Source organism: Acanthisitta chloris, unplaced genomic scaffold (assembly GCF_000695815.1).
Source record: "Acanthisitta chloris isolate BGI_N310 unplaced genomic scaffold, ASM69581v1 scaffold2637, whole genome shotgun sequence".
Lineage (NCBI taxonomy): Eukaryota > Metazoa > Chordata > Aves > Passeriformes > Acanthisittidae > Acanthisitta > Acanthisitta chloris.
In genome coordinates, this window is record NW_008680720.1 from 8,675 (window position 1) to 18,800 (window position 10,126).

At 37.7% G+C, this 10,126-nt stretch overlaps 1 protein-coding gene across 1 annotated transcript in view; it reads left to right on the plus strand.

The window, feature by feature from the left end:
- Positions 1–3,757: 3,757 nt before the first annotated feature.
- The window catches only part of LOC103805155 (oxidation resistance protein 1-like), a gene marked incomplete at its 3' end in the record, with an annotated part of 39,293 nt that continues 32,924 nt past the window's right edge, over positions 3,758–10,126 (plus strand). The window contains exon 1 of the mRNA XM_009077791.1: positions 3,758–3,877. Within this exon, the coding sequence (XP_009076039.1) occupies positions 3,758–3,877 (120 nt within the window). The remainder of the gene's footprint in view (positions 3,878–10,126) is intronic.

Here is a 10,126-nt window from a genome sequence, read left to right on the forward strand (position 1 = left end):
TCTTGAGGTTGTGTGTAGTGTGGTTGGTGGTGTCAGGTTTTTCTTCTACCTGTAGTCTGAGAACATCAGCCCTTGTTAGTCCCACTGGCTTGGTGCTAGCAGATGAAGTAATAATTGTGTCTGGTCTGATAAGATGAGTCCCTGTATAACAAAGTTAGCAGGAAAATAACTAAAATGAAAGCACGAGACTGATTGTTGTTGATGCTGAGGACTTTTCAGACCACTGCATCCTATGCTGTCAGTTGTTACCACTTTCACATGCTTGCTAGAATACCAGGGTCACTGAAATTGCTGAAAGATGCTTTTTCTTTCCCTTCAGAAATAAATATCCTGCTCATTCAGTGAGAGATAATTAAGAGGCTTTGTAGTGTGTGTCATCAGGGAGGTTGAATTCATGTCTCTACTACTATGACCTATTTTCACAGTTGAAATACCTCCTAGTTTTGTTTCTGAGAAGTTAGGTGAAGTTGATGTGTTCTGTATAAACAGACAGCTCAAGCACTTGGGCTGTGGGCAGAGGTGTGGATTTTGGTAGGTTGGCCAGCTGGGTAGTCAGCACACGTGTAGCGTTGCCTGCCTCCATCTCTCTTGTCTTGAGAGACATAGGTCATGAGACTAGGTTATGAAACACTTGAATCCTGTATGTGTATAGTGAGGGGGAAATAATGCCATCTTGGAGGGAAGGAAGAGCACTGATGGGAAAGGGTAGACCCTACTGTCTTATGTATGGGGGGGGAATGACATTAAAAATCCCTAACACTCTGCAGTTATAAGAGTTATAAACTCCTGGAAAATTTGTGGTAGGAGTTCTCTTGGCATCAGCCTTCCTACAAGTTGCTTTCAACAGGGACCTTCCTTCCCCAGCTCTACCCTCTTGTTGCTCTTACTTTCCTGAAGTTACCAGAGTGGTCTGCTGGTGAGGGGTCTAGAGGGGAAGCTATATGAGAAGCAGCTGAGGTCACTTGGCTTGTTCTGCCTGGAGGAGACTGGGGGGAGAGCCTCAACACAGTCTGAGCTTCCTCATGGGGGGAAGATGAGGTACAAGCACTGATGCCTTCTCTCTGCTGGCCAGTGGCAGTACCCACAGGAATGGCCTCAAGTTACATCAAAGGTGGTTTAGGTTGGATATTTGGAAAAGGATCTTCACCCAGAGGATGGCTGGCTCTGGAACAGGCTCTCTATGGAAGTGATCACAGCACGAAGCCTGTTTTAGACTTAGAATCATAGAATCATCATAAAATATCCTGAGCTGGAAGAGACCCTTGAGGACCATCTTTCTATGATTCTAAGTCTAAAGCATCAGGTTCTTCTGCTGTGAAGAACAAATAATTTGCTTTTTTTTTTATGCTGTGAGGAATAGAAATGGTTATTTGTGCAAGGCTTTATTTTATGGTTCAGTTACTTGAGAGGGAGAAGATAATTTATTTTGACCTCTTGAGTGGCACCTGCCTGCAAGCTCTTTAGGCACTTGAACTAGTAAGAAGTAAAAGGAAACTTAAATTTGGGTTAAGGAAAACAAAAGCAAAATCCATTGGGCTATATACAAATGAGGGATGTATATATATTTGTAGTATGAGTCTTCTTTATTTCTGTCTACTGAAGTGGAGGGAAGAAGGGAAGATACTTGTTCTGCAATAGGGCCTCTCCATGTATGGATTATTAAGGCATGTATGGGGTCTTGGATGAGATCAGTCTTTTTTTCAGTTGCAACCTTGGACTTTTGCTTAAGAGTATTTGACCCACACTGCTTTTGAAAGAAAATGTTTAGGCTACTGGCAAAGCTTTGATAAGAGCTGAAAAATTTGGAACGGCTACAGTCGAGCAGCTGTTACAGTTTTCCAGTGTCTTGCTGAGGAGGCACCTGTTGTGTTGCAATGTCAGGTAGAAAGTTTGGTAACAAAATATTTGACCTAGAGGAGGAGAGTGTTGGCTAATGTGAAGTCTGCACACAAACTTCTAGTGTATTTTATTCATTACTGAGTTGACTTCATTTCTCCTAGAGATATTTGTAGTATCTTTAAAAACTATGAATACAGTAAGAAATGTTTCTTTCAGTTAAGTTTAAAAAAGCTGCTACTACTATAAAAGGGAAGAAATGCCTTTTAATGTATTGAGTGAAGGTAGCAGGTGCAGAATTACAGTGTATAGACTTGCTAGAAACCCTTTTAGAAGTAGGCTTAAAGTCTTGACTGTTATTCATAGCTATGGAAACTTAGCATAATTAATACCATCTATAGATCAGCTATAAATTATAGGTATGGGAACATTCTACCTCCAGGTTTTTTCTATATATAAAAAAAGGTTGAATTAGACCAAGGTTTTATTTCCTTATTATATATATATATATCTCTAAAGAATGCCACAGAAAATTATGTTGAAACTACTAGAAATCACTTTCATTGTCGTCCTTTGCTGCTTGGCCTATATAGAAAATGCGATGTTTTCTGAGGTGGATTTCTTCTAGTGTTTGGGTCTTTTATATCTTATTTTGTTTTACTTTTTGGCACGGCAGAACTTACTGTGTAATTTGCATTGTGGTCCCTCTCACCCCTGCCCCATCCCACATCTGGTTAGTTTCAGCCATCTGTGTAGAAATTTGGGAGTGGGTATGTGAAATTTGTGCAAATACTTGTCTAGTCTCTTTTCTAGTGTTGCAATCAGGAGACTAATTAAAACTAAGAGAGCACAAAAGATGCTGTCAATTTGTAGTAGGTTTCCTTACTGCCTCAGGTGAGGCTTAAATAGGTGTATGATAAGTTTAATATTATCAATCTAGCCATGCGAAAATATTTTTAAATATATTTCCTAAGGTTTGTTTATTCAGTTTGGCTTGAAATATTTGAGACAATTATGGTAACAAATTTGAATGTATTGAAATGGGAGTATAACTAATCCCATTGTAGCACAAAAACTTAATGTCCATTCATGTATGTATTTTGGCCTTCTTAATAGCAAATATTTGACTGTTGAAGGTGGAGGCCATGTAACAGACTTAACTTCTTAAGAGATTCATCTAAAAATATATGCACATTTATAAATGGATATGTTAAAACATCACTTTTCTGATGTAACATGTAAAATTAAGTGCTTTCTGTTGAATCAAGTAAGTACACTAGTGCATTGTGATTGTCATAGATGTCAAATCAGTTAGTGTAAAGAAGTAGAGTATACTTCAGGCACAAACTCTTGTCAGTTTGGCCTGTGAAATAGAGGTTATTAAAATGCAGTGCCCCAATAGTTCCTAACTTGTACTATTTATTTAGAATCTAGTGTTTATGTAGAGGCTGTATGTGTTTGTACAGACAGGATGATGTGGAGTTAAACACTAATACTTCTTGTTTTATAAAGAACTTTAAATACCTTGTACTTACCAAACAGCAACATCTCCAGTGATTAGACTGAACCTACAGGAACTCTAGATCATCTCCCCTGTATATAAAAGCAGACTGAGTATGATATTAAACCAGTTAAATACAGTAATTCCAGAAATATTTTTTTTGCGTTGGTGTCAGTCCCCTATTTTGCCTTTCTTCATTAATCATTTCCTGGATAGCAGCAAGTACTTATGCAGTTAGTTGATTCCTAGTTATCAGTTGTTTGTATTGGTCAAATTGTTAAAGCATTGCAGAGGAATGAAGTCCCTATTTTAGCAGCTGGTGTCTGTTGGAATCAGCAGGAGCAGGCTGTGTAACTGGTGAATTAGATGTCTGCCCACGGGGCTGTAGTCAGCAGCCTGTGACAGTACCGAGAGAGGAAAATGAATTTAACACGCGCATTGCCTCAATTTTTTTCAGACACTGGCCAGAAGAAGACCCCAGACAAGAAAGATGGGCGACGAATGTCTTTTCAAAAGCCTAAAGGGACTCTTGAATATTCTGTAAGTTACTGCTTTATTGTTAGAATGTTGTTGCAAAGCAAGTGTGGACTGAAAAGTTTCATTACAAAATACAAGCAAAACCGTGATGTTCATTACCTTTACTCTTAGATTTCAGTGCATCGGTTAGTTTTTTTTGGCAGAAATTAAATTCAGAGTTAGCAACTAGTACTTGAGGAGTAATGCTTTTTTTTCCTTTTAAGTGCCTTTTTTTTTTTTCCCCTAAAAAATCCCAAGCTGATCAATCTGTTGACTGGTTCACTTTTTTGTTAACTAGTTAGAAATAATGAATAACAATAGTTATATAATCGTGCAAGTTCTCTGCTTTCAGCATTATTAATAAACTGTTGCTGTCTGGAAAAATAACACTATGAAGTTGGGGAGGGAAGCTATACCTTGATACAGACTTTTTGGTGTTCTAATAATTTTCATAGACCTATACCTTTTACTGTATAACTGTTTCTGCACCAGTATCTGAAAATGGAGCCTGTCTCTGCCTGTTCTGTTCTTGAAATGACCCTCAAACTGTGCTGCAGTCAGCTTTTCACATTTGTGGTTACTAAGGGAAACAGAAGTGAGAAGTATCGTATCTGTCTTGTGTTATATACTGGAAATATCATTAAGCCTATAAATAATGCTTATAGAGTTGATGTTAAAATGGGGAAGGTCTGTCACAGTTATCTCTGAAGGCTTTTGAAGCTGGACATGATAAATAAAAATGAGAACTTCTTTTAATAAAAGTCTTTACTTGACCCCTTAGTGTTCTCTTTTTCCAGGAACTAGAGATATGGGGGAGACTTGACTCTTAATGTTACAGTAAGCCAAGCTGTGATATGGCTTAACTGCTGAGAAGGCTGTGATAGTTATTTGGAGAGAGACATAGTGTGTGTGTATTGGAGCAAAAAGCACTAAATTAATGTGGCTTAAATTGGGAATTTAAACGTAATTCTAACCTATGCTAAAGATTTCCTTGAAGCTGAAATCAAACCAGAAATTTCTGCTGCTTAGGTTCTAGCAACTGAAGAATGGTATTCTAAATGTGACTGTTTCTATTACATTAACCCCATTTTGTCTGAAATAATTGTAAAAAATGCTCAGCTGTAGCTCTGTATTGCTGGCATTCATACTTAGTAAATGCCTTAACTTGGCTCTTCCCACCATGTGCAGGCATTTGCTTTGGTTTGTAAGATTCCGGCGACGTTAAAGCAACAAGGTTTCCTTTTTTAACTTGGTGTGTTCATGTCAAGTTGCCATGTACTTCTGCAGGTTTTTCTGTTCCAGTAGGTGGGGTTTTACTGCAGAAATAGCTTTCTTAATACATACTGAAATATGCATCATTTCCTTGTGAGTCAAAAGGATGATTCACAAGAATGAGAAGCTTTTTGTCATTTAATGTAGTCCAGCTTCCAGAGGAGCCTGTTGCATGTATGCAACATGGTGCATTTTAGCTTCACAAATGCAGTATTCTCTTGGGACTTGCTGTACATTTTGCTCATGAAGCTTGTGAAGTACTTCAGTAGCATCAAGTTTTTGAAGCTTTTGGTTAAATATTGTGCACATAAGTTTTAATAAAATGCACAGATCTAAGCTTTAGAAACTGAGGTTATGCTCACTCTAAGACAGGTCTGGTAATTATTGTGATAAGTTGCTACTGTTGTTATTTATGACTTTATTCCATGGCGAGAGATGCACTTATGTCTGGTTTCTGACTTAATCCTGCTACCTCTGACAGTGACAACATGGACATGTGTGCACACATGTATTTATATGTCTGCATGTGTTGCTTCTTTGACAAGTAGAAGGCTGAAGGCAAAAACCAGATTTCCCCTGTCTTGGTTTAACGCCAGCCAGCCACTGAACACCACACAGCTGCTCACACGCTCCCCTACCAGTGAGATGAGGGAGGAATCGCTAGAAAAACTCATGGGTTGAGATAAAGACAGTTTTATAGAGAAAGCAAAAGCTGCACACACAAGCAAAGCAAAACAAGGAATTTATTTACTACTTCCCACGGGCAGGAGGTGTTCAGCCATCTCCAGGAGAGCAGGGCCCCATCATGTGTAATGGTTACTTGGGAAGACAAACACCATCACTCCATATATCCCTCCTTCCTCCTTCTTCCTGCCACTTTATATACTGAGCATGGTGTCATATGGTATGGAATATCCCTTTGGCCAGTTTGGGTCACCTGTCCCAGCTGTGTCTCCTCCCAGTCTCCCATGCACCCACAACTTCCTTGCCAGTGTTGGCTGTACGGAAAGCAGCAAAGGCCTTGGCTCTGTGCAAGCTCTGCTCAGCAATAACAAAAAAATCTCTGCATTATCAGCTCTGTGTTCTGCATAAATCCTAAACATAGCCCCATGCTAGCCACTGTGAAGAAAGTTAGCTCCACTTCAGCCCAAACCAACACACCCTCTCACCTAAAATAACCTAGTAGGGTTTTTGTCTCTTTTTTAAATGGTATGTTACTTTTTCTAGTGTCTACATAGTTTTAGGAGGGAAGGTCTTATTTGTATTCCTGAAGTTTGGAGTGAGATGGTATCTCACTGATGCAAACTATGGGTTTTTAAGGTGAAATAGACTTCGCCCCAGAATTTTTTAAAACAAAACTATGGGGACAAATAAACAATAAAATACATTTTTCTCTTTAGCTGCTTTTTGGCTTTATCTTTAATGTTTAAGATTTTCATCTAAAATTCCCGAAGTATAAAATTTGAAAATGCTGTTCTGTATGTAGCATCAGAGAGAAGGTGTCAACAGATGTGGTACTAGTTGAAGGAAGTAAGTCCTAAACTGCATCTAAAGGATACAGGAAACTGGTTTATTTTTGCTGATATTGCTTAACAGTGAACAGATTTATCTTTTTTTTAAAGCTAATGTAGTTTTTCTTTTTCTGAGTGTCAGTCAACAGATTAGATGCGAGTTGATATTGTCTGTTACTTCAGAATTTACAGTTGGTTCTCCAAGCCATTTGTTTTCCCCTTCAGCCTTTTATGTCACATGCTGTACAAATACAGCAGATGCCTTCCTACAGGTGTTAAAGAGTCAACTACAGAAAAACAGTGGAGCATAGTAGACCACTAATCACCAGTGATCATAGCATTCATACAAAAGCCTTCAAATTGTTCTTCCTTTTAAGAAGAAAAAATAAATAATTGTGGTTATTTACAGATAGAGTTTTTTCCCCCTCAAGTGTAATACAGGAAAAGCACTTTTTGATTAAAACAAGTTTACAAGTGAGCAGGGGAGATGGATGATCTGGTTCATCAGTGCTGGAGTCCCCAGTGTAAGACTTCCCTGTCCCACTCCCTCCCCTTTAACTCTCTGGGGATCAAAGGCTGTGCTGCTCTTCTGAAGTAGTGGATAAGTAAGTACTTAATACAAAGACTATGTTGTCATGAAAAGAGCCCAGTACCAATTAGTGGAAGTCACAGAAGCCTAGAGTAGACCGTAGTCCCAAGACTGAGTTTTAAGCCAGAGTCCTCAGTGTTGGCCTACCAGTCTTCCCGCATGTCATCTTTTCCTGGTTCTTTAGGGGTAAGTGTAAGATCTGGAAACTGGGTCTGGACTTTGTTTTAGTTATAAACCAGTTAGATATGTATACAAATGACAAAACTGCAAGAACCTCTGAAGTCATCTTTGTGAGGTAAAGCAAGGATGAATCTTTGATCCTTTCTTAACTGAAGGTGTGTGGGTGGCAGGTGTTTTTGTGGTGACCATCAAACAGGTGAAAGCTTGTTAGACTTTGAACCCACATGTATATTTAAAGTTTCTTGTTGTAATGACTTGCTGTACATATCTGTTTTGAGAGTAGTTAAATGGTGAATACATGCTAATATCTCTCTACTGGAACTGTGGATTTTCGTTTCAATTTTCGAGTTGCTTAGAGAGTGCTAAAGATTCTTCTCTCTTCTGCTGCAGCTAGTTTTATTGTCATTGTAAACCTTTACACGCTGTTTAGAATACTACACACTTAGGAGTTTTTGGTGGATTTTTTTTATTTCTTGGTGCTTCCATTTCAAAGCCAGGGATTGTTCTTGTCTGACTGTCAGATTTCTTTGAGCATGTCATTGTCATAATCTTTTAACCAATTTTGGGGAGTTTGGAAAATGTGGATTGTAACGGTGACATGTTCCTTCATCAGTTTTATTTTACATAATTATTTTTGAAGCTGCTTTTATTATATTTACAAGATCTGTTTTCCTGATGTTGCACATTATATAAATTAGGCTTATTGACAATTAGTGAAGTTGTTGTCATCTCCTCCCTTTTGTCCTTACCCATCTTTCCAGTCTTACCATCTGTTTAATTTTGTTAGCTCATTTTGATACTCTTAACTATTGTTGTTTTCTGGTTCTTGGACATCTGGTCTTGAAATACTTTTCTGCACTCTGATTCCTCTGTATTTGATGTATAATTTTTAAGGGAAGAATGAGTAGATTCCAGTTAGAGATGCAATGACAGTAAAGTTCATTAAAATATCGGTAGAGAAATTGATTTTAAATAAGCTTTTTAAATAACTTTGCCAGCTGCTAGTCTGATGGAAATGAAGGCAGTTTGAACCATAGTAAGTGGTGACTGAAGCTCTCTGGTGGTACTCACAAGCACACCTGACAAATAATGAGTATATGAGTTGTGCTCCATACATGGAAGAAGGGTCATGTGATGTACCTCTTCTCAAGTGGGCACAGAATGATTTGAAGAGTGTTTGATTTGGTGTTTTATTGGAAAAGGAAGATGGAAGGTAAGGATCTTAACTGATGCTTTCTGTAACTAGTAAGATCTGTAAAGAACTGATTTTAATGAACTTACAGCTTTAAAATTATCTGTATGCATATATAAGTGACTACATAAGGTAGAAGTAAGTTGATGACTAGAAGCTGTTGCTATTGGATATAGGAAAGCTGCCTGTATTTTAAGAAATTTTTTCAACAGAAATGATCATACAAAGCAGAGTTTGTGTGCATTGATGCAGTCCTGAATAAGTGATTCTTGTTTTCTTTTAACATTTTTATTAATCGGTATCTTTCAGTGTTTATACTGAAGCAAGCAAAGACAATGCATGATACTATTGAACCACTCTAAGGCACCAGTGGGTCTGCTCCAGCCCATTTTGGATTGTTTTGGGGAATAAAACTGTTTACATGTCTAGTGGGGGTTTTTTTCTTCAGAGGTTTACATGTATTGGAACAATTTTGCCATTCTGTTAAAATCATGAAAAAATGCAGTCACTGTTCATCATCACCCTCTTTTCTCACTGAAACTTCAGCAAGTGCTTTAATATCCAAATATTTATATAATATTTTAAATATTCAGAATAGCATTTAAATGGCTACCTCATAATGTGTAGAAAGTTTGTTTTCTGAGAGAGGAGGAATAGCTTTTTGCCCTCTCTTCCAGTATTGAATTGATGGAGAAAAAATGACTGGAAAAACTGGGGACTGGCTGTGCTATGTGGTGGCACGTAGTGGTTTTAGCAAACCTTCTGTATTATATAGAACTTCTGATGGAAACCCTTCTGTTCTTTGATGTGGTGGTTAGTTTTGTTTTGTTTTTGTCTGTGGAGGACATATGTGGTCTGGTTACAGTCATGTTTAGATGGATGCTTTAGTACCAGTGAAATGTGGCATATAAGGACATTCTGATTTTTTTTTTTTGTTGTTTGTGGTTTTTTAGGTTTTCTTGGATTGTTTTTATTGTTTTTGCATATCAGTGTGATCATACAGTACCGAATGACTGAGAGGTACTACAATACAGTCTTTCATACTGGAAATATTAGTAGAGAGAGATGTTTGCTGCTTTGTTTAGCTCAATGGCTTCCTGTATAAAGAATTCTCATAGCAGAATTAGAAACTCATCTGAAAAAAGCCAATTGCCTTCCTTTGGCAGTGCTTATTTCTTTGCTTTAGTGAATCTAGGCTGACAAGTGCACCTTTACAAAATGATATGGAGAGCAATTCTCTAACTAGTTACATTTAGCAACACAAATGTAGCTTAGCTTATATAACTTCATCTTCTCTTAACTGATAGGTTTATTTTTGCTAGTGCAGGGTTTATGAAGCCCTGTGCTGTTATGCAGTAAACTTTTTGATTGTATGCTCCCTCATCATACCTCCATTGTTCTTAAACCTATGAATTCTTTATTCTGAAATACTCTCTTAAAAGTTTTTTTCCTTTTGCTTTCTTCTCATGGTTCATACTGAATACATTTTGGGAGATGGAGGTGAAAATAGAGCTTGAAAAAATATCCTT